The 25,565-nt window shown below is 43.3% G+C and overlaps 1 protein-coding gene across 1 annotated transcript in view; it reads right to left on the minus strand.

Annotated features, from left to right (window-relative positions):
• chst15 (carbohydrate sulfotransferase 15) overlaps positions 1-22,909 on the minus strand; it is a 33,247-nt gene extending 10,338 nt beyond the window's left edge. Inside the window, exons 1-3 of the mRNA XM_083994041.1 lie at positions 22,663-22,909; positions 3,816-4,409; positions 1,782-2,121 (exon numbers count right to left, since the gene is read on the minus strand). Of these exons, the coding sequence (XP_083850167.1) occupies positions 1,782-2,121; positions 3,816-4,256 (781 nt within the window). The 5' untranslated portion in view covers positions 4,257-4,409; positions 22,663-22,909. The remainder of the gene's footprint in view (positions 1-1,781; positions 2,122-3,815; positions 4,410-22,662) is intronic.
• Positions 22,910-25,565: the final 2,656 nt, after the last annotated feature.

The raw sequence follows: 25,565 nt of genomic DNA on the forward strand, positions 1-25,565 counted from the left end.
TAGGTATTGGGAATGATTTTCTTTCTTTTGGGAGCAAAAGCCTAAGACAAAATTAGAATCTTAGCCTACTTTTAAAACTGCTACTTGTACTCTGGACACTTAATTATCAACTACATTTCATTTTGAAAAAGATCTTTCAGATCTAAGGGGAGAACGGATTAAATTGCTTTTTTTTCTTTTTTTAGCATCAATACAGAAGTCCACCAAATCAGACTAAAGAAGTAATAACACAAAGCATACGTAGGTTAAGTGGGGGGTTGGATTTGTACGATATTCTGGGCAAATACAGTCTCTCACCCAGATCTCGCATAGCTTTTAATCCCATCTGTGGTGGTGTGGCGGCTCCTTTTTAACATCACAGATGCTCATGGTTCAGGAAACGCACAATGTGGCATCCACACATTTAGATGGCAGAACTGCCGCACAACCAGATGTCTGCTGCGAGGCGGCTTGTACCTCTCAACGCACAGGTTGAGGGTTTATCTCTTTGTTTGAGTAAATGACACACTGCCACCTGTTCAAAGGCTGACAATGAAAGCAGACAGTGAGCAAGAAAGATGGTGGGTTGCATCTTTAAAAAAAAACTGAACTGAGAAAAATGTAGTACTTAATAGATAATGTTAAAGTGTAAACCAGCTAAATACAGAATAAGACTGGAAATATGGCTCTAAGGATTTGTAAAACATGCACAGCTCCCTCATAAAATGATTTGCTGTCTAATGAAATAAATTATTGCTGTTTTAAATGAGAGTATAAAATCCATGATGTGCAAAAGGGAACGCTATAAAACGAGGCGACAGCTCGCAGCAGACGTAAGCAGTGGATCTGTGGTTTGGAGATGTGTTGCGCATGTTACCTAAGTGTTTGCTAAGCGAGCACAGGAAACAGCGCAACCAGACACTCATGCAGGTTCAAAACAAGTGAGGCTGCACCTTTTTTCTGTTGTTTCGTTTCATGTGCTCCTTGCACATTTTCAACCGCAGAGATAAATCTGTCACAGATGATGCTGATGTGTCTAAATCTATCTGCATGATAACGCAACTGCATGAGCTCAACCAACCGCCTATGTATCATATGAACACTGCAAAGCACACAGAGGAAGGAGTTTATAATGTTGACTGGAGGAGAAGAATAACTATTGTAAATACAGCACATTAGAGGTGTAAATTTGTGGCTAAGAACTCTCAGGTAGAAAATAAACAGCTTATAAGTTTATTCTCATGCGCAGCACAAGATGGGGTCTTGAAAATTCATTTCTCGGTTAATTGCATTGGGAGATTGAATTGCGTGCATCAGAGATACTTAATTCATATCACATTCAGGGCTCACATCCAGCTAGGTAGAATATTTGGAAAAAAGACGTTATTGTTACAGTTTGCAGTATATTTGATGAAGGAAAAAAATCAGTTTTACAATATGAAGCTGGCTGTCAATACCATAAAGTCTTTCCTGCCAATTAGCTAGTAAAATATGTAAAGATAATGGAATTCAATTAAGACAATTACATCACATCTCACAGCTGAACAATAGGATGATAAGTGAGAATACATGAGGTGAATTTAATTATGCTTGTGAAACAGACAGGCCTGCCTTTGAGGGTGAGACCCCTTCAAATGTTTGTCACTGCATGCGTTTCTGAGGCTCCCTGAGGTAGGATGCTGCCAAGATGATACACTGCAGAGAGTCACATTTCACACGTCTAATACTCTTGGGCTCTGTTTCATTATTGTGTAACAGCTCGGAGGCCTCCATCACCACAGATTAGAGTTTGCTTTACTCACCAAACCTCTTGCGGGTCCACCAGTGTGGCTCTTTGAAAATGGTGAACTTGACATCCGGGTGCAGCCTCAGTCTGTCGTACAGGTCCGTTGTGCCGCACTTTGGTTGGCCAATGATATAGAAATAAGGAAGGCACCGCATGCGGTAGAGTTTACCGTCACGGTGAAACAAGTGCTCTCGAAAAGTGTTCCTCAAGTGCTGAAACACGGTCCGGAAGCGCTTTGAATAGCGCGCATACAAATTTGTCCTGTATGGGTCCGAAGTGATATTCCCAGTGTAGTCCTCATACCAGCAGGGGTTCTTGATGCCAGGCAGGAATTTGCGGGGGATAACAGAAAACATCTGTAAACGGCAAAGAGAGACAGCTGAGTTAAGCCGCTGAGTCAACATACTTCCCAAATAACAAGATAAAAACATTCCAGGCAAAGCCTCCTGAGATTATCATTGCAAAGGCGGCACAACACAGGATAAATACAGTCCAGTCATTTCACACACACAGCAAAGGAAGGGGTTTGTTTGACCAATTTAAAAACTTTTTTGTGAGCGGGCCACTCACGGCGTGGGACACAAGTACACACTCAGTTTGTACAGGGGAATAGGAGTCCTTAATGGGGCTGACTTGCAGTGAAGTGGTTCTAGATACAGCACACAGCTACATTTACACGCGAGGTAGCCCCCTGTTTGAGGTTATTTACACCCAATCAGTCTAACATGCAGAGATCATGATCATTTTAATACACTGAACCTGATTAGATAATGAAATCCTTTCTGAAGAGTGCATTCAGCGGACATCAGCAATGTCTTTTCTGTTAATGCTCTGTCTGGTTTCTATTGCAGCCATTTCCTCTTTCCCCTCGTTTTGAGGGGGCTCTTTGCCTTCAGCCTGAAACAAATCATTAGTTGGATTGCACTGCTGATTCACCGTCCTGATCCATAATAAGACAACAGGTCCCTCATTGTTTGCCCAGTATGGATGTACACACCCACAACACTCAGCCTTTTGTGGTCTTCATCTGAGCTAAATAATAGAAAATTATAATTGGCCATATTTCAGTTCGAAAACTTGTGGTGTTGGACACCTGCCTCACCTCAACTTGGGTCGTATCCAAGTTATCAACATCAATTTATTCTGTTTTAAGACATTTTCATGGCCCTAAAAACACAAGAGACTGATAACCTTCAACAAAATAATGGTATTATCATTCATCGTAATAAAGGTAAAAGGCTGAGGTATAATCCTGCTCTAATACATTCAGGAAGCAGTGTAAAAGAAGCCACATTCAGTCCAGATTGAGTCCAGTGAAGCTGTTTCATATTCAGTAGAGTAGAGTAGAGGCAACACATTTCAGACTTACTTTCCTACTCCCGTTTCAAAGTGTTTCTTTGGTGATCGGATACAACAAAGCCCCTCATTGTGAGCCGCCTGTGAGACACGGCTACTTTTAAGAAAGACAATTAACGCGAGATCTGTCCACAGATGTGGTATTGATCGTCCCACGGTCACACTCTCCTATTCATTAGCTTGTTCAATAAGAAATTAGTTGTGTTGCAAATAGCCCTGGCACAAGTCATTATCATTAGGATTAACAATTAATTGAACCAGGCTTTGAGGTGAGACGGACACTAAGAGAAAGCCACGGGGGGCCAATGTGTTTGATGACTTTGAGCTTCAAATCCCCCTCTGAAAAAAAAATTAGGTAGAGACATAGGCTATATGCAATTAACTGCTGTGACATGAAGTGTTATACAAGGTTTTCAGAGCAGGTTTATCTCTTTATAAATTAAATTAGAAACTGCAGCCGGTGGGGAATTGCACTAGTGTAGCTGTATTGAACCCCCATGTAGACAGCATGTAGACACGAATACTGATCTGAATCACCTTTTCACTAAGCATTTAATTACACCGCGAGACACATCTGTGATTGTCAATTAAAACAGAGATCAATATCATGCTGGGCTTGGCTTCTATCATGATTGAAAGAAGAGAAATAACATTTACACTGGAAAACAGTTGAGTATGTTTTGGCTGTACTCACATGGGGTTCACTGTTCGCCAGCGCCTTAAACTCCGGGATCTGTCGACTGCTGCGAAACTCCACCTTGGATGTGATGGACTTGACCACTAATTTGATATGTGCATAGTCCTTCACCGAGGAGAGGTTAAAAGTGAAAGGTCCCGGGCTGACCAGGCTGCTGAAGTGGTAAGGGGAAGGGGTTAGGAGGAGGCCCTTCTTGTCTCCGGTCAGAATATACGAAGCCATGATGAGGAACGTGACGGCCAGGCCGAACAGGAAGCTGTAGAGACGGATCTTGCGAAAGCAGCCCAGGGTGCTCCAGCGCCTCGGCAGCTCCCGCTTCACCTCCAGGACGGCGAACAAGTTCATGGGCGTGTCGTCCACCTGCAGGAGCAGCGGCCTCTTGCGGTAGTCGTCGGCCGCCGAGCCCAGCAGGCTGTATTTGTAGTCCATCTGCGTCATGGTCGTCGGCTGAGTCCCCCGAGTGTCACGGCTCAGACACAGGGAGGCGGTAAGTAGCAGGAACCAGCCAGACAGGAGGTTTTGAGATGGGGCCAATAGTTGATATCCATGATGGGTTGTGGAGAACAGCCCACCTCATCCACTGACACTTTCCTGGAAAGAGGGGGGAGAAAAAAAAGAAAAAAGGAGAAATGAGAGAGATGACCCGCTGTCATGGCTGGGCTGATGCAGCAATTTCCAAGAGATTTTTTTTGAAATGGCTCTTTGTCATCACCTACGTTTTACTGTGTAGCTGAGACTCCCACATCTTCCCTATAGATGTAAGAGCGGTCAGATATTACAGAACTTCCACTGATGCAATAATGTGGCAAAGAATAGATTCTCACATCCTGTTTAAGTGCTGACTTGCACTTGGTATCTACTTCCTCTGGGAACCAGGTTAGCACCGAGGCCTGGATTACATTTTTTTTTCTCACTCTACATTTATACCTCAAGAGGACGGCATCACATCCCTTAGTCTCCGAGTAATCTGAAAGCTGCCTCGTGAAAGCGGTGAGATGATCATGCAGCTGCGTTAATTCAGTTGTCCTAATATAACCTCATGTTGTGGAAAAGAGAAATAAAATGACAGCAATGAGAAACGGTGAAAGAAATGTGTCCGCCCTGAATATTGACGACTTGGACAAACTGCTAATAAGAAGTCAAGACTAATAAAGGTGGGGGGGGGAAAATGACATTATGCGAGGATAAATTGTATCACTGACTTCCTTATGTTTCCTGTTTTAATGGGACGGCATAGCAACACCCTCCCCAACCACAGTCCATCTTCCAATCCTCCCCGTGCGTCAGAGTCACAATGTGGAGGGAGCGATAAGGAGGACGGATGCATTCAGCCTAGTAACTACCAGGCTGTATGTCAGACTCTCCTGGGGAGAGACACGAATATAAGAGATACCCGGTCCGGACTGGAGAAGGGATTATATTATCAGAAAATGGTATTCCTCACTGTGAAGTCGCATGGATCAACAGTCGCCCACAGATAAAAGAAGGGCCAATGTCTAAAGGGTGAAAGAATTGAGGATCTTTAATGATAATGCACCTGCAGTAGCAACGTCTAGTTTTATCCTTGAGGCTTTCTTTTATGTCTGGAGCCGAGCCAACACGGTGGCAGTGAAATACAATCTAGCGTAATGACAAAAAGCCAACAGAGCTGAGGGGCTATGGGGTGCCTTTCAGAAGATGAGAACACTGTTTGGGAATATGGCTGAAGCCTCCGTTAATGTTTCACACACCGTCACACTTGAGACATGCATATACAGACATGAGGTTGATGAGTGCTGTACCTGCAGCCTGCTCCAGCTTACAGCATAAGATAAGGGCACGGTGAGCCATCGCCCCTCCTCCTCACAGCTGCTGATATTGTCTGCCCCCCCCACAGCCACCGCCCCAACGCATACACCCCTCGCTCATCTCGGTATTCCTGGAGCTTGTGGCAGGGCTGATAAGATGGCAGCTGGAGAGCACCATGCATCCTACCTGTTTAAGCAGGTGTCATTTACCCTCAACAACACACCACAGCAGTGTATGAAACAGTTGGAGGATAAAAAAAACAACAAAAAAACGGCACTGCTGTGAATTATTTCTAGCTCTCGAGAAGTTTGTCCAACTGTAACTTCAGTCTGTGAAAAAGAGAGCGCTGAAGAACAAAGGATTCACTGCGAAAAAGCTGAAACTTCAGTCAGATTAATATGTTTTTTGTACGCTTTTAGCCAGAAAACGAACCTATCTTCGGCAGCAGGATTATTTTTTATCACTTTACAGAAGAGAAATATGAGAGAGAGAGAGTAATGGATTTAAATTACGATAGCTACTTCAATTAAAGTTATGCTCACACATCTTAGATGGTGCATCAGTGCTTCTCTTGCATCCAGTTCACCAGAAAAAGCATGCACTTCTTGTTATTTAAATACTCCGTAATTCCGTAATTTTCCAAAGCAGTAAGAGCTTCAAAGACGACTAAAAGCGTTTTTGCTTTTAACAGAACTGTAAATGCACAGCAGGTCAGATGTCATGTTCCATCACACAGATGGACACTGCACGGAGTAACCAAGGTGCTAAAAGTAGAATGACATTTTCAGGATTGTACTTGGGTAACAAGATGACTGTTTGCTATTGATGAATGTACGCGCTCATCTGTAGTCGTCATGCCATTAGCACTTATTGACTGTCTGCGTCCTTCATCAAGTGAAGTCAATGGGGTGCTGCTCACGCTCGAGGCTATTTAGCAAAGCAGGAAGGAAGGGGAGGACATGAGGGTTAAAGATGGAAGGAGGAGAAAAAAGAGAGAACAGGGGGATGGAGGGGGAAAATAGACTGTGTCATTGACGAGAGAATGTCACTCTCAAGGGAAGTCGCATCTAAATCAATCAGTCAGTTAACTGTAGCAGTGGGCGACTGGCAGCTTGACAGACCTTGCTCTATTCACAAAAAAGCAAATACGTTGCTCCTGTCCGTCAAATATGATGAAATAGCTTAACTCGAACAGAAATATTTGGCTGCAGGGCAGTGGACAAAGAGGACTCGGGGTTGCATCATCCAGCGTTTTCAGCTGACATGTGGATTTAAACATTTTCCTCACTGAAGAAGGATGTTTACCACATTTATTCCCACACCTCCAGCATGCGCTCAGATCAGTAGTGAGCACCGAACATTCGGGTTGCCAGGTTGTGAAAAATCCCTTTGGTTATTGCATCTCCTCCTCAGGCATATTGTGCTTTTTTTTCTTTCCCCCCATAGAGGCTTTGTATTACTATTATTGTTGAATATGAGATTGGGATTGGATTGAGAAATTGGATGCTGGTCAATATTTGTTTTTCATGAAGATCCAGTAAATGTTGCACCACGTCTGAGTGGTGATTCCAGGGATCTTACAGAAACTTCATAGCAAAAAGAAACATAGAAAACTGTTCAGAGTGAGCTAAAAGTCAAGTTGACACTCATTCATGAGCAAGCACATGGTGACTGTGGTCAGGAAAAACTCCCTCGCAACAGGAAGAAACCTGTTTGCCCTGTCATTCAGAGATAAATAAGAGCAACAGGCAATTGAGCAGATTCTTCCTTCTTCTTTGTGAGTCAGCTGCCTGCTCGGCTCCTGGCTGTCCATCTCTGCTCGGGGTAAAACCATCCAGCCTCACACACTGGAAGCTAATTGCTGTTCTCTGGTGCACTTTTTTTCTTCTTGGTTTAACAGTTCTTCTCTTTGTGTTTACCGCTGCCTGTGCGGGGTGATTGATTTACTTGAATGAAAAGCCGCAGCGTAGATGGACAGATTATCTTTTGTTGTGCTTAATAGAAGCACCAGTTGCAATCCATTGTTGTTATCCAGCATTAAGCTGTTTTCTGTTGTAAATCAACTTTCAGACAGGTTACATTTTTGTTTTTTTTGCTGTTTTGCTTCATGCTGTTTATGAAAGTGTTTTTTTTTTGGCATTGATTGATTGACGACAAAAAGGGACCAAGTGGTGGCACAAACAGACGAGTATTGTTCTGTTTTTCCTGCACTGTCCATCAACTGTGTTTATGTTCCATAATAAATGCTCTCGCAAAATAGGAATGACAAAAAACCCTCCACAGCTCTTTTAATCATTTATTCCTCAAATGACAGCAGTGAATGATTATTATACCTGGCTGGAGAAGGAGTCTGTGTTGTGCAGAGCACAATGTCCTACTTCCTTGCCTCTCTGGTATTTCAAATGGAGGAAATTAATTGCATGGCCTGCTGATGGTCTCCTGAAATACCCCTCTTTTTTGTTTTGATTCAAAGCAAAGGAGCCAGCTCTCCCGGGCTACAGAGAACACGCTGCTCCATATCACATAAAATAGTTAAAATATCTTGGTTATCCTCACAGACCTCACTGCGCTGTTGTCTCCATCTTCGACTGCTGGGGAAGATTAAAAGGCCCTTTTTACTAGTGGGCATAACCCAAAACCCATTTATAGTGGAAGTCAGAAGTTTCCTGCTCCTTTTCTCTTTGAAAAATGGAGCCAGGAGACGCTGTGTAAGATAGTTGGCCTCAGTATGTGTGTCTGCCCTCAGAGAAACCAAAGGAGGGAAGTCCTCGTAAATGTCAGAGCACCTTCTTTTTAGCCTTGGCACCTTAAGCTTCACCTATGTAAAGGTGCAACCGGCGGATCAGAGGTTGTGTTGGACACTGCATGGGACACAGTGGACTAGTATGAGGTGATAATAAGCTCAAGCAATGCAAATTCATATCAACATAAAGAATCAATTGACTAAAAACTTGCTGCCTAATTATAGTCACAAATCAGTGATGTGAGAAAGAAATCAAGATGTAACTGGACAAAAAAGAGGAAGCATGCACAATATCCAGTTCAGAGATTAGACACAGAGTTGGTTATATAATAGTGACTGATAAAGGAGAACGCAGTGTAAACAAGTGATTATCTCTGATTCATTGTAAAGTCATACCGTGTCTTTGCCGCTCTGTGCAGCCAGAAACATAGCATTTACCTGCAGACTGTTATTTATCTGAGATGCTAGTAAAAAAAAAAGAAGAAAGAAAGAAACAACAACAGATGAGCACAAGTGGAGGGTGCACGGCATAAACAACAATTTGCTGCTGGCCTGCCTGCACAGCCACAGAGCTGGAGGAGAGGAACAAAGCAAGCAAGCCAACTACTTTTGGTTCATTCATGGAAAGAGAGCGAATATAAAACATGAGCACTACATGATGGAGTGGAGTGAAAAGCCTGCGACGAAGGGACTTTGGAGACCTTGAGAATAGAATAGCACGTTCTGTCCACAGAGTCTTTGTGCGCAGCTACCCAGGAGTGCTCTCGACCTACTCTTCACAAACTGATTTCAACCACCCAGCGCTACCCTGGAGAAACAGTTTGTCATTAAGGAACATGTCCGTCCGCAAAGCGCCGTCAATCATTTTCCCCTTAAGCATCACTTACGGATCTTCAAATGCGAATCAGCAAAGAAAAGGGGGGGAAAAACAGAGAAACCGGGGAAATTGCTAATGACTCAGTTCAGACTGTAAGCAGAGTGTCAGCACTGCCTGCAGACTCAGCCAGTTTCACAATTTGTTGTTTTTTTTTTTTCTTCCTCAGAACAACTGGTTGATGAGCTGTCTGTGGGAAGCCAAAACTGAGCTGAAGGGCTGCAAACAAACCTTTTTTTTCTGTATGTTCTACTTCTGAGCAAACCTCACTCTAAACCCCGACCTCCGAAAACATCTCCGAGAGCCGGGAAGTGGATTTGTGGTTGAAGTCCAGCAACAACACAGGAAGCACTGTTAGGGCAGAGGCAGTCGGGAGGGAAGAACAAAGGGGGTGTCATCACTGCGTCAGCTGGAGGAAAAAAAAATGTTTTTCCACCAGGCCACTCACAATAATTAAAGTTCAGCGTGGGGCCGCCGCGAGGGTGATAACAGCCGTGAGACTCGGCCCGACATGTGACACTGAGGCAACCTCATGATTTGTGGAAGAGGGCTGGAGAAATACAGCTGCCCGAGCGAGCACGCTGACCCTGCCTCCTCCAGTGTCCAGGCTATTTTAATTTGCCTGGCAATCTTACAAGAACCAGAGCTCACTTTAATTATTCACTTAACTCCTTCTTAAGACCATACACTCTTTAAAAGCCATGACCTTTAAAAAATTATTGGCGTGTTTTATTTGCTGTCACCTGTGGTTACCATAGGAACAGGAAGTGTGTTTTTTTTGGGGGGGGTTGTTTTTTTACACTAAACCAAACACAGAAGCAAGTGACACAGTTTACCACACAACCAAAACAATTCACACTTTTTAATAGAAAAAAAAGACGATGGCAACAGAGATGTGATTTCACACTGCACAGGGCCTCGAGGAGTTTACTACAACAACAGCAGAGCACATTCAAAGGAGTGTGTGTATGTGTGTGTGTGTTAACGCTGGTGTGGTGAGACCTGATTTTCACCCAGTTTGTTGACTTAACTGAAATCCCATTTTTCGTCATCAGAATAAATACGGATCATAAATACGTGATAAACACAAATTATGAGCCTTAACTATGGAGTATCTGCGTAAGTGAATGAAGTCAATTAGATAACGCGTCATTGGTGGGAGTAAATGAAGCGAGAACCAAAGCGAGCTGCTGAAGCATGAAATTAATCCTTACAGTGGCTTGGGAGTACAAGAGAAACATCTGGAAATAGGATTGCATTGTGCGACATCTCGACAATGTACCACAAAGCCCCCGCTGATAATAGAGCGAGCGGGAGCCATACGACCTGTCAAAGATGTAACTTCCTCCTCCTCCAAAAAAAAAAAAAAAGGCCCTCAGGGGACCGGCAGCCCAATCCAATAATGTAAATCACAACCATGTAACACAAGCAAGACAGACACTGTGACCCGGAGCGGATTCATAGATCATACTACCCAGGGAGAGGACATCCATCACACACACACACACACCCACACACATCATACACTCTGTTGACCAAAAGATCAAAATCAAATCTCCAGGAAGCCGGCCAGTAGCCCCCACCCCTCTCACCTCCACACACACACACACACACCCCAAGGAGACCAGAGACACCAGGAACTGACCGTCACCTGACCGACGACCAGCCCGCCAGGTCAGATTATCAACACAGCCCTCAGACGCTCTCGCTGCAGAGGAGGGCGAGAAACGTGACCTCTGCCCTGGATTCATAACTGCTGCTCAGCCGGGATCTCGCAGGCAGAGTCCCAGTTCAGCACTTTCTTCTGTCTTATCTTTTATTCATTATTTTAATTTCGCTGGCAGCCTCCCCAACCCCACCACCACCGCCGCCTGCACGGGCTCCTTTTGTGAGGCGGATAAGTGCTTATGACGGTGTCATTAAAAAGTGCAGAAAAACAATGGCTGCCATTTAAATTATTGATTTTTTGTAAATGGATATGTTGTGAAGAGCACCGTGTGTTCCGGTCTCCACACAGAACACACACAATGCAGCTAAATTAGCAGCGAAATTTTTCAAAATTCAGACCGAGGCGAGGTGAAAGGTTATCTGTCTGCTCTCTAATGGGAGAACACTTTACATGAAATTATGAATAAACGATGGCGATTTCATTGGAGGAGCCGCGTCTCTCAACACAATAAACAATCAAGGATTTCTTGTGTGAATGAAACAGCCTCAGATTTGAGGTGCATATGCAAAACAGTGCTGTGTTCGCAGATCAGCTCGCAATGAATAATTTATCAGGGTGAACTTAAATGTGATGTGTGTGTAACTTATTATTTAACTTTAGAAAATGTATACCCTGATGAATTCAAATCACCCGTTGTGTATTTTAATACTGTTCCCATTCTAGTTGTAGACTGTTATTTTATTTTTTAAGCATAAGATCTTTCCATCAGTGATCTTTCAGTTACTTTAACTCTGCTCCATTTTATCTCTTGTCTGGTGTTTCATGATGCCGTGTCTAGATGTTCTTTGCTAGTGAAATGTGAATCAGTGCTTGTGAGTGGGTTTGGGATGTAGGTTGAATTAAAAAAGGCATGGCAAAGACACAGTTTGAGGATGCTGACTGATGGAGGAAACTTATTGTAATCTGTATTTTAAAAAAAGGCAAAGCGGACGAGAAGTTGTGAAACACCACTTTGATTCACTTGTTTGTGTGGGAGGATCAGATGTTTTGGGGATTTGTGGAGGATGTGCCAGTCGGTTTCTCAATCCCCTAGAGGTCCATTGTGTTCTAAATCACCAATAATGTGGGTGGCGATTGCAGCCTTTAACATTTACATGGAGCGCCATTAGCAAACTAAGTAAATGTACTGCTTTTCAGGAAGGTGGATATACTAAGGCTGGCTGCACACAATGGAACTAGAAAGTGCAAGTGTTGAGAGCTAATATATACTTTTCTACTGCTGTGATAATGATAATAGTAATGATAAGGCACAGTGGAGACAGCACAGCTGATGCTACCTTTACCTAACCTGACCTTCTTCCATGAGACGACCACATCTTCATTTGTTCAACACCGACACCTGCTCCCGCTCGCCTCCGCGCTCGCTCGCTTTACTGGACCTGACAGGCAGGCTCCCTACATGTGGACCAAAGTTCAATCTACTGTTAATCTTCCGTTTTGACAAGACGCAGACAGACCTGGGGGAAAAGCAGTTGGTAATTAATCCAATGGGAATGTTAACTGTTTCCAGTGGAATGCCTCTGAGCCTACGGAGCAGCAGAAATGGCTCCGATCCAAAGCGGCTCACAGAAAATTTTGGGGGAAAGCCGCAACACTATTAAAAAAAAGAATGAAAAGAAGGAAAAATGTTGTGGGTAGGAATCCTAGGACTATATTTACATTGAAAACAATATCGTAGTCGAAGGGGTACTTTTCCATCCACATGTTGTTGTCCATTGACATTTGTTGGACACATCTGTAAACACTGTTCTACGCTGTGGAATCGCTTCTAAGGTGGTAAACCGCTACTAAAATCCGACTTTATGGCCCATCTGTGCAACATATAAATACAGTAGATGTTTTGGTAAACACTGAGTGGGACTTTCATGAAAGCTGAACTAAAGTTGTGAAATCCAAAACATGGATCAGAGCGGGCATTAACAGCGATATTAAACATTTCGGTGGCTGGTATGACCCTTGGAAACAACTTAGAAAGAGGCATTGATTATGTGTGATCAGGGCCGTTGTATAGGGGAGAAAGGTGGTGATAATTCTAGGGGCCCAGCGCCCAGTAGGGCCCACAAAAAACCCCAGTAGTCTAATCTTTGTATAACTGAATTATTCTGCATAAGACCCTGACTAATACTCATAGTAATGCTGCACTAGCATCAAAACAAAGTAGGCTAAATAAAAAATTATAATACATACGTAGTCTAAGAAAAAAAGTGGAAAAGTCAGGGGCCCACTTTAGTATTCTTTCAGGGGCCCCAGAATTCCTAGCAACGGCCCTGTGTGTGATTTAAATCACTTCATTTGTGAGCAGAAGCTTTGACAATTAGTCTGTTGGATGGGGAAAAAAGCAGCAATTTCTGATAACAGATTCTTAAGTAATCAACATTTGTGGCCCTGGATGAAATGAAACGTAACATCAGCATGTTTTTTTGAGAAAATAGTCGGCAGATTAATCAACAATGAAAATAAGCTTTCGCTACAGCCTCACTTCTGACCCCTTAAATGAAGACACGTTGTTTCGTCCCCTTGTGTCCGGCTGCGTGTGCCTTCAGGCTGGAAACCACTTCTACCACAGATTGACTTGGAAAGGTTTTAATTGAAAGAGGAGGCGAACTCACAAAGTAATCCACAAGCCAAACACAAAACTTGGAGAGAAAATTGAACCTAATTTAATTAAGCAGAACTCGTATGTTTACATTTCCTGTTGGTCATTTCATTTATCCCTTCAACGTTTCCGTGGTTGTAACGGATTTGTCTTTATGTTAAAAAAAACATTCTAAACATACAGACAAACCACAGAGTTTGAGGGTTTTCACTGGACAACAGTGAAATGAAACTCAATTAAGACGGTTTCTTCAGTGGCTCCATGCTCGGGGAGTTTAATTCAATCATAATTTAATTGTTTAACATCTATCACACTTAAGCCTAATTAGCAAACACTTTTCAACGTGTTAGCAGCCAACTGTGTGATTAGAAAGTTCTGGACTACATATCACCGCTCCCTTAGGTTAACACAAAGATTCAGCGACGTGTCGAGGTGTTATTAGTCTTGCATCTATCACCACGAAATGAAGGAGACGCTTGGGATGTGTCATGTTGGCTGTAATTTATTGTTCTCAGTAGATGCATGTGTTTTATAACCTTCAATAGTTGCACAGTAGGCAGATGAAGATGCTGATGATGGCACCCCAGACTCGTATAACCTGAACTCCGCGAGGACCGGACGGCCGAGTATGGAAACTAAGTGGAGTTTATTTGTTAAATGAAATTAGGCTTGACAGGAGCTTTTACAGCTGCTCTGCTTTTTCTAAACTTCCATCAAATAAAGTTGGCTACTTAGAGCTATAGGAAAAACAGAATAGCTACAAAAAAAACAACTGTCTTCCTCAATGCAGAAGGTGGAAACAATCAGTTACAGTTACACTCAGGTAACTTGAAAAAGTCTGGCTACACCTTTCCACGTGTGACTTCTCCAAACATGATGAAGAGGAGCAGCAGAAGCACCCCGAGGCTGTGATGTGTTTTCAGAGAAGCTTCCTGTTTTGCCTCTAATTCTGCACCTTTCGTAAGGTTCTCCGGGAGACGTGTAGTAATCCCGTGCAGTAGCATTTCACACCTAGTTAACACTCGGAGCTTTATCTCTAACCGCTCGGCGCCTCCTGCCAGATAGGGGATATGTGCACGGATTGAGTGTTGGCCTATGACTGCCAAGAAAACGTGTGAATTAACAAAACGTTTCGCTATTAACCGAGCAGGCTGGCTCACCGCTCGGCTGCTCGAGAGCGGGGCCTGATTCAGGCAGTTTTTAGGGAGGCTACTCAAGGGCATCCCAACGGATCCATAATATTAACTTGCCCTTCGGATTCTCAACTTATAAGATGCTGTGCTTTATCTCCTCCCTGCTACATTATGTGACTCCACTATAATGAAGGCTTGGACACATTTTTCAGGCTTAATAGACAGGCAGGAAAATTAAGGGTTAGAATAAAGAGGCCTCCTTTTAATACGATTAATTGCACAGTATCTTCATTTTTTAAGGCTGCCAATATGGTCCACCTCCTTCACAGAGGAATCACTTGCACTGTAATTTGAGAGTCAGGTTTAGCATAAATCAGAATAATGCATCTGCCCTGTTCAGTATGCTCTGGAAGTAGTAAAAAAAAAAGAAAAAAAACACAGTTTAATCACAACCCTGCCTGCTAAGAGCACCTCCACCTCTCACTACATTTATCAGGATATGGCTAACTACAACAGCACATCCATCTTGCAGCTTGTGTTGTGTTTGTGTGTGTAAAAGGAAAAAAAAAATCTGTAGTTGGCCAAAAGGTTCACACTGGCACAGATATAAAACTCCACAGCTCCAAATTAACTTGGCAGGGATTATCCCACAAAATGATAGCTGCAGCAACTGAAAATAACATTTGTACAAATTCCTAGTGACCCAGGCCAGTTTGGAGTGTGTCTACTCACTGCCAAACACACACACACACAAAAAAGGCTGAAAAATGTCAACAGTCCTGCAGGTGCGTCTGACGCTTCTCCTTGACATTTCAAGGCTGCCTGGTAAACGGAACTCGATGTTGACCTTTGAACTCAGACAGACGCACGGCTCGGTGGCGAGTGCATGCGAGTGTGTTATGTTTACCACCACAGCTCTTGTTGCGGGGTTAACTGAGCCCCGGGCGCTTCCTGGCACTGATAATCACAATCTTAACCACGCATTGGAGTGACGTTACTCAGAGGAAAAACAGAAATTGAACTTGTCTGCGGTTCAGCGATGACACAGAAAAGCGGTCGGCCGTGAAAAATTATGATAAACGATCTCAATGGTTATGAGATGACCATGGCGTCGAAAGGTTTCACAGTTGCTCTTTTTGTAAAAAAGAAAAGAAAAGTTGTTCGTGGTAATTGGAAAATAACACCCTTCACCGCAATACTGTACATCGGTGAGGTCCCCACAGGTCTGTGCCGAGGCCCGTTAGAGTGACATCTGGAAGACAGATACTGGACACACACACACACACACACACATATATACACCACACATACATGCACAACCACTAATACTGGGTCTTTCTGCTAACCCAACCTAAAATAATAAGCCTTAACTAAGGGATTCCATGACAACACATGAAAGCATCCATGACCCAGCGGTGGGGGTAAATATAGATTTTAAAAGTCATGTGTGTAAATTTTCCAGCAAGAAGGAATAACCAAAAAACTCTGCCTGCTTTTACATTAGTACCAGATTTGACTACAAATGGGGCTTCCTTCCCTTCCCTTCCTTCCTTTTTCCTTTTGTGTCTTTATTTGACAGCAGCAGTGAAGAGGAGAGGCAATCCAGGGAGAGAGAGAGAGACAGCGAGGCAGCAACGTGCAGCAAATGGTCCGTCCAGTCGGGAGTCAGGAGTTTCTTTCTTTTCAGAAAATCTTTTTGAGTTCTAAATGCCCCTCATTTACAAATATGTTTTCATATCACAACAGTAACAGCGGTTGTTTGTCAGTGTCTTCAAGAAACCCACTCATATGTGCATTTTTCTAAGAGAGATTGTGGTCATGGTTGAAGGACACCAGTGTTGAGTGTTGGAAGGAGGCAGGCTGCAAATTACACTCTCTACGCCCAGCCATCTTTTCCAACCTCGTCCCTGACGGAGTCTTCTTTCAGCAGTGAGAGACTGCGAATCCCCTTCAGACAAAATTATCATAGTTGTTTACATCTTGGCACCATTAAAGTTTGCTAAATTAACTCGTAAGCGTCGATGTGCAGACAGCTATCACCGGATTAATTTGACATTGAAGAAAATGTGATGTTTTTTTTTCTGTCCATGATATCTGAGCAGATTTATTGCAGTTAATTTGCAGTGGACATCAGAGATAATGATTCTCAGAAAGCAGCAGTCCTGCCGGAGCTTAAAAAAAAAAAAAGAAGAAAAATATCCAAAACGTGATTTCAGAGATGCCTCAGAAGGATCAGTGTTGACGCAAATTTGGCGAAATTGGGCGCTTAGGGTTTTAAAGTACCATAATTACCTTTCACCTCACGCTGCATCTCTTTAACTTACATCTCTCCCTTCGCCCTCACTTCCCATTTCTACCTCTCCCTCGGCCCCCGGGGCAGACAGCCATGCCTTGCGGTGTGAAAACCTCCTCCGGCTTAAAACCAATCAGCTTATGGTAAAAACACATATTAATAAAAATTGTAAACATAACAATTTTCTCTGCGCAGGTCAGATTGCCCCCATACCACAGTCCAATAAATCAAAAGCTACATGAGGGGACCGTCTTCCTTCGCCAGACTTGCATCTATATGGCACAACTGGGTACAGATGGTGAGGGAAATAAAAGCCAGTTTAGTTTCCCATGCGTCATTAATACAAGCAATGACCCCCAACTTGGCAGCTGCACACAGCAACTCTGGGATGCCAGATTTACCTTCTTACTCAGCACCACAAAGTCCCAGCTTCACAGCCACATTACACAAAGGGTCTCATGTTATTGGAAAAACGTGTCCTTGAGAAATGCTTTGTATAAACGGTATATCCTGTGTGGTCTGGATTTACATGCCGATTCTTAGGTGTAACTTAATTAACGTTTCGTCTCTCTCAAAGGGCTGCGTGCTGTTACAACGATTCTTCCCTTTTGTTTACTAAAGCCAATAACGTTGAAGAAGAACGCAGTGCAAGTCGTTCATGAGATAAAGCAGATAAATGTCCGTCAGCATGTTGGCTTAATCACCGGAAGCTCATCAGTCACGATGACAAATAGCCTCAGACCGCCGCTTCAGACAGACGGCATCTTCTGGAGTGGTTTGCTCCTCCACCGCCACATAAATCCGGCCCGGTGTGATCCACTACTCTCATCAGCAATACATAACAAAACTTCATTGGGGGGGATCAATCCATCATCGGGACCCTGCATGCACCAAAGTCCAGCTCCCACGCCCCGATAACCGTCTCCCTGTGCAGCTTGTTGAGTCTAAAACTCGTTCGGATGTAAACTCACAAACATGTCACTCTGTCTACAAGCCATTCATGCCACAAAGGGTTACCGATGACAGGCGTGAAGCTAAAGATGGCATCTTTAAAGAGTTGACGTGTTTTTGATTGGCTGCTGAATAGCCTAAGACTTAACTATTTAAATAGACACAGAACAAAACAGCATCTGACAGGCCTGTTTGTTTGTGTTGATGCAAACACTCTGAGTGCATACTGATGAGAGACGTGTGTATCTTCTAGTCGGTGCTTCACTTTGTTAACCGCCAATGATAACCCTGAAGTAACAGTGCTGTATCCATTATGATTAACTAGTCAAATCAATGTCATGATTCTTTTAAACTTCTATTACCATTAATGAGCAGTTACTTTGGTGCTTATCAATTTCTCTCTCTCTCTCTCTCTTTTTTTGAGCCATGCAGTCGCTAACTCTTGTTCTCAAAGTGATTAAATAAATAGTTGGTGTTAACCTTGGTAGCTTTCCGTGTTGCTTTCATCATCATCTGGTAGTTTTTGACTGATAACACCAAGTCAGGAGATGAGGCGGGTGTGCGTGTGTCTCATCATTTCTCTTTGTCTTTGTTTCAAACATGGCGTTTTCAAACTGAATCAGTTTGTTTTAGGGGCTAGAAACATAAAAACGGCAAAAGTTATGTGTTTAAACATATTACCCAAAAGCGTGTTTGTGTGTAATTACCCTTGATGCTGTGTTTTCCATTGCTCCAGCAGCTTCACTTTGGTTTAACTAATGTAAGCTGGACAGAAGTGGAGATGTGTGACTGGACCTGAGGTTGTTTGGGGACAGTTTGTGAACACACATGTTGTTGAAAGTATTAATGGAATTAACCGACGCGCACAAGATTAAGTCAGTGAGAGGTTTGGGGTTTTAATACTTCTTTTTTTTGTTAATTGCCCAGCTCCTGTTCTAAAAGGATTCAATTTAAAGTTATTATAAAGTGGGCGAAAAAGCAAATCCTCACATTTCTGTTGATATTGGACTAATTATTTCAGCAATTACCATTCATGTCTAAGCACTGAGGGATTATCTGACCCTGTGAGATTCATTTTCAAAATGCACCCAAATACAAACAGGAGACGCCATCAAGTGCAATTTATGACAGTATATTTGTTTTAGTGCCAACATTTGGTATGCAAAAGCAATGGAAAGGCCCATTCTGAGTGTATAGCCATGAAATCAGAAGGACATGATTTGTGAAACAGACAGCTAACCTCATTTTGTGTTAATGATGTCTGCATTCATATAGACTGATGGCCCATATGGACAGTCTGTACGCTCCGTGCCCCGGAGGAGCCCTGTCGAGCTGCACGCTGTGGCCCTTTGGTGAACATTTGACACTGAGCTTCCTGCAACAGTGACTAAAATAAAGGACCCCTAAAAGAGAGGTCAAATGCTTCATTTGAGAAACACAGAGCGCTGCTTCAGGCTCTCAGGCTGAAAAAAGGAGATGTAACTCAAACAAGGAGGAGAGCAAAAAAAAAAAAAAAGTGTCGGAGTTATCAGAGCAAAGCCAGAATATGTGAGTCAGTGGGAAAGCGAGGGAGTGCAGGGCATCTAAAGGACTGGTCAGAGGGGTGAGACATTGGGGCTCTGGGACGGTCAATTGCCCTGTCTGGTGCAAAATGTCCCAGACAAGCTTGTGTTCCCACAAAAAAAAAACAAATGAAGCAAATGTGGAGCACAAGGAAGTTGGCAGCCAGTCAGGTCATGCAGCACATTGTTTATCATTGCTTCTGATTTCTAGTTAATTTTTATGAAGCATAACGCAGCTCCGGACCTTGGCGGAATATGAATCTAGATGCAAATAAGCGCACGTTTCTGTAAGATTTATGGACGGTAATAAAGACGACGTTCTCCTTTTGGAAATTAAAAAGTGTGCGAATACACAGGAGCACCAGTGTGTTAAATCTATGTGACATTAAACACGCGTGGAAGTCTTGGAGTGTCTCTACTAATAACAGCTGCTCTGCTGCACACAAATACATCCTGTAACAACATGGGAACAAGATGGGCCAAATAATGCCAGCTAATTCCCAGAAGTCTTCATCCCCTCCAACAACCAAAAAAAAAAAAAAAGAGTCATGTTATATATTTGAACTCCCACTAATCCAGTCGGTGGTTCTTCATTTGGCCAAACATGAGGATGCGTTTTATCACTGTCAGTGTCTAATGACCTGAAATCCATGAATCTGAAAAGGGCAACAGTTTGGTTCGTGTTTGCTGCCAAACTCTCCCCAGTTCTCATGATGAAGTGGCTTTAAAAAGGGGCATTTAAATTGAAAAGCCTTCCCTCGAGAAATCTCCAACAAAGATTTCAATAACAAAGACGTCCCCTTCTTTGTCTGTATTGCAATAATTAAGCGTCTACAGCTGGTCTATTACCGAGCACAGCATTATCAGTGGAATCGCTAATGAAAACCAATGATGGAAATTGTCTCCTGAAAGCCACCACTTCCTGCTGTGATCACATTTACATGTAATCAAAGTCCTCTTTGAAAAACTCTCACATCTTTATGTCATAACTTCTTCTATCGGTTACGAAAAAAGAAACATAATTCTTTCATGGCTCTGTCTCTTCTCGTCCCCCGCTCTCTTTTATGTCGCACGGAGCCCCTCGTCACACGGAGGTTTGACAATGTGTGGCAGTGTGATGATTCATTGTTTATTTTCCTTCAAGTTCTTTTAAATGAATACTTCATCAAGCTGCTGCAAAGACCCAAGTTAGCTCTCTGCATCTACATCGTCACCAATCAGCCAGAAATATCATAGCTCAACTTATCTCGGACGGAGCGATTCATCAAAGCGCTTCAGTCAACTCCAACGAGAAATCTGCGGTGGGGGAGATAAAAACCAGCTCTAACACAGCAGCGTGCTCTGCAACAGGCCGTGCGCGCTCCACCCAGTCGTGGCATTTAAATCATTCCAATCATCCATCCCACTCGCTGCATAATAATATAGTGCCGTGCAAGAGGATCCCCCACCACATTCACGACACCTACGTCTCGGCCTCCCACTCACTCTGTGTCAACTTGCAAAGCAAAATAGCGACACGCTCAAACATGGCAAGCACACAGAGAGTACATATTTAACCATGTAAACAAAACCTGGCCATCAAACACCACAAAATACTCAGTTTGCACTGCAGTGATGCATATCAGAGAAAAGCAGGCATAATGAGACATTTACATTGTAGATTTATTTCAAATGATCAATTAGAGGATACTCTGCTCCAAATTTCCACCACTGGCTGTTGTTGCTTGTTGGTTTTTCTGTTAGAAACCCTACTAGCGAGTGAGCTTGGCATACAGCAACCATGTGCTTAATTGAAGAGCTCAAGAGTAGTAATTAAAATCCCCTTGTATTACTCTGCACATTAACTTAGTCAACTTGAAAGTGAAGAGGGGAAGAGGGGTTAAAGTGATGGGGATGCAGCCCGGGGGCACGTCTCAACAATTACCAAAGAACTTCTCACCTCTCGCATGAGTCCATATTGTAGCAGCACACATGGATGCAGATGTTTCTGTGTGGAGATGGGATGGCACATGGCTGCAGCTTGGCTCTGCTTTGTGAAAACTGCTGGGAGGCACTGACTGGAGGATGTCGTGTGGCGTGAAGTGAACTGTGGGAAGTTTTAAGTGGCAGGTGCTTTATTGGCACCACAGACCCTCCACACATCAGTCCTCGTTAGATATTCTGAATGGAAACAATGTGGGGTGTGTGTGTGTCTATGTGTGTGTGTAACCAGGCAGAATAATAACCAAAGAGAAGAAAACTGAAAAGAAAAAAAGACACATTAGCCGATATTCCCACTCTGCCTTGTGTCTTCGTGTCTTGTGGTCTATTTGCTGTCTCAGGTACAGGACAAAGAGAAGAGAGGACCACTCCATCCCCTCCTGAGGCTTCTCGTGCTCCTATTGGTCAGCAGGAAATCCTTTTGTTTTGGCTCTCACGGGCTGAGGAGCCCTAACAACGCATCTCATGAATAGAAGCCAAATATTTCTGCACAGTCACAAAGAAAACACCCCAGAAAAAAACGACTATAGGTAAATAGAGAAAAAATGGAATATAGAAGCACTGATGGTGATTGGATTTTTTTTCCCGATAGCCTATTGATTTGATTACTAATCTCTTCGCTTTATAATGTCCACGATGGACAAGTCTGCGTGATGTTAAAGCTCCAAGCAGCAGCAGCAGCAGCAGCTCCTCTCTGCCACTTAAAACCCCAGAAAACTGAGTCAACTCTGGAGTTAGATTAGAATACATAGTGACCCATTCATTCTCTACGGGCAGCGGGAGCCTCTCCGCTGAAAGGAGCCCGTTATATTGGCGACGTCTCCCGCTTTTATACAGGACACACACACTCACTCATACACACACAAACGCACAGACACACACACACACAGAGTCAAATCACCCAAAAAAAACTTTTCCATTTCTGCACCCACTCCCTCTGAAGACACCCAGCCATGCAGACTGCAGAAACCGAGGGCATGAACTTCAGACGCACGGAGCCAGTAACACATATCGCAACAACTAGAAAGAAAATCAAAAAAAAAAAAAAAAACAGGAAATGAAATGAATGCACTAACCGAAATCAACCATGCACGCGGCCAAGCAGCGTGGAGAAGACACACTGTGAGATAATAAACATAATGATGATAATGAAAATCTTTATTAAAAAAGAAAAGAAAAAGAAAGAAAAACCTACCATGAGTTAGTTCTCGGTGCCGGCAGCGCTCACACGACCACCCGAGACAAATAACTTCTTCTAGCCGGATCGTATGTTTCCATTCCGGTCACCGGTCACGCGATGAACGGCATCTGTAATTCCGTGTGATAATAATAATCGGCTATTTATCATGAGTAGTTTCCTCTTCTGCTGCGCCGGTGGTTACACGTGAACAAGTTGTGGACTCCACGCACTGACAGCTACTGCTCCTCTCTCAGTCTTCACGATGTGAATGGTGGGAGTCAGTCTCTCTCTCTCTCTCTCTCTCTCTGTCTCCCTCCCTCCTTCTCTCTCCCTCTCTCTCTGCTGGGGGGGTGTTAGGGGTGAGGGGTGAACGGGAGCAAAAGAAAAAGGGGAGGGAGCAGCTACCAAACTGTGTGCGCCTACCATATAGTCTCTATACTAACAGGGAAACTAGTGTCTATTATGCATATAACATAATGGAAATAAGCGCATTTAAAGGGTCAGTTCACTCAATTCCCCCCAATAAATAAATAAATACATAAAAATCAAACAACAACAGCACTTACCCTTTGTGGTAGTCATCTGTTTGTTTTTAGGAAGGGCTGTCAGTTTCAGATTTCTCACTCCACCCCTGATATAATGGAGATGAATGGAATTTAATTTCATGGTTGTGTACAAGATTATTTAGCTTTATTTTCAATGAAGCAGGATATTAAGAACTGGAAACAGTGGGCTCGGGGGCTGCAGAGCCGCAGTCCGAGGTAGGAAAGTAACCGAGTGATGAACAAATTGATGGCTGGTTTTATGGGATTCATCCAGGGGATCCCAGACAGACTGGAGAGGTTGGAAAGTATTCAGAGCAAGGCTAAAGCATTTTTTTGGTTTTGGTCTTTTCATATGATTTGTCGACCATAAGAAAAACAAAGCAATGCCAGCCTTTCTCCTAATGTCATTTATCAAGGCCATGAGCAGCACAGATGGTCCATTCATCACCTCTATTGTACTTTTGTGGACAGAAAACTTGTAAAATCAACAAAATTTATATGTGCACCCACTATATATAATAAAAATATATAGTTTTCAATTTTGGGTGAACTGAACCTTTAGACTGAGTATTTACTGATCTCATCTTCAGCTCCTACACCAGAGGCAATATAGATCTCTGTATGAACTAAGTAAATACTAGCACACCATAAACCTTCTATTGCCCAAGTCTCTAGTGGACCATCATTGGATTATTGTGGAGCTTTTTTTTTTCTCAGAGCGTATAGAAAAGGGGTTGGTTAAAGTGGGGTGGGTGGGTGGGGGGTGACTGTGGGGGAGGGGACGGAGGCCACAGAGACAGCTAGACAGCTGCTTCTCACTGGCTTTATAAGGGGCCATATTGTGCCTGTTCGTTTGTTAGGGTTTCTCCACTCAGCTTTAACTTTTGCAGTGAGCCGCTGGTGTCTACAGTTAAAACTGCTGGAGCTCAATATTGGAGATTTCAGCCCATTTCAAAGCATTTTGCCTTCCAGACAAAGAAATAAAACCGAATGCACGGCAATTATCTGGCAAAGCATAGGTCAATAATCCCACATTCATTTCATGATCTCTCTCTGTGTGTGTGCGCGGTTTTATCTGTTGATGTTCCAGCAACACACAGACATCAACTATGGCTTGATGAGGTCCAGCAGGGAGATGGATGCATGTGGACTGGAGATGGGCGACGTGATTCATCCCGACACATCCACTCAGCAGACACACTAATCAAAGTTCGACCGTGGTGCGGCCGCGGTGGTTCTGTCTGCGCCAGGTGGATGGGAAATGTTTCGTCTCGTGCCAATGTCTCAGCCAACGGCACGGCGGGTCTGTTAGCTGCAGTCGCTGAGTCAGTCGCCGTCATCATCATCATGAGCATGGGGATGGCTCTCATTAAGTTGCTGTTTTTCCACATGCTAGCTTTCATCATCCATTACTGCCAGTCTATCTCCCTTGGTTCGCAGCAATAAACAAGTAGCCCAAGGGAGGTTATAGATTTTCAAGAATTTCATCTTCTCACCATGTGAATTTCTTTTGCAGTCAACTAGTGAGAGACCTATTTATTTCTGATGAGGGTATAGTGATATGTGTAATGGCTGGTGGTCTCTTTCAGCATGTCATACAGAGCATTTGAGTCACCCCCCACCCTCAGCATGCTCCGTGTCTGCAGTCAGACATGCCTCTAAGCAGCAGCCTGTCTCGCTTAAAGCCCGGTGGAAATAACAGAAAAGGAAACGAATACAAAAAAAAAAAAGTCGCCACTCTTGTTTGTTTTATCTCTGTGTGTTTTGAGCTTAGAAAATTGCATTCGCGAGTTCCATTCACACACATTAGGAAGGCGACGGTCAGTGTGTGCCTGTTCCTCAGACCCTTGTGAAAGTTTTTTTTTGTTTTTGTTTTTGTTTTCACCTTCAAGCCAATTCCAGAGAACTAACTTACGAGATATTTGGAACAGAACCTTAAGGTAATTCAGTCCGTCTTTGTCTTTCATTGCTTTTTTCATCACATACGTTCCTGTGTGGAAAGAAAGAAAGAAATGCCAGAGATCAAAGTGCTAAAATTTTGCAGTGTCAGATGAGTGTCATCATCACTGCATAGTATTGGTGGCCAGCAAATCAAATTCATAGAGCGGCGGCAGTTTCCCTCGACACTTCTGGAGTTTTAAGCCTCTAAATTTGATCAAAGAACCACAAAATGGTCCGTGAAGTTAGTTTGTCCAAGGTTTCACATGTCCTTGAAAATGGGGCTAAAATGAATCAAAGTGAAAAGCTTTTATTTTATAGTTGAGTCTAAAATGAATCTGTAGTGTCAGGCTGATTCCCTGTAATAACTTATTAGTGGCAGTCAGGTTAACATCCATCCATCCCTGGATTTGGGAAATTTTAGGTTTTTTTTAG

This window comes from Trachurus trachurus, assembly GCF_905171665.1.
Source record: "Trachurus trachurus genome assembly, chromosome: 19".
Lineage (NCBI taxonomy): Eukaryota > Metazoa > Chordata > Actinopteri > Carangiformes > Carangidae > Trachurus > Trachurus trachurus.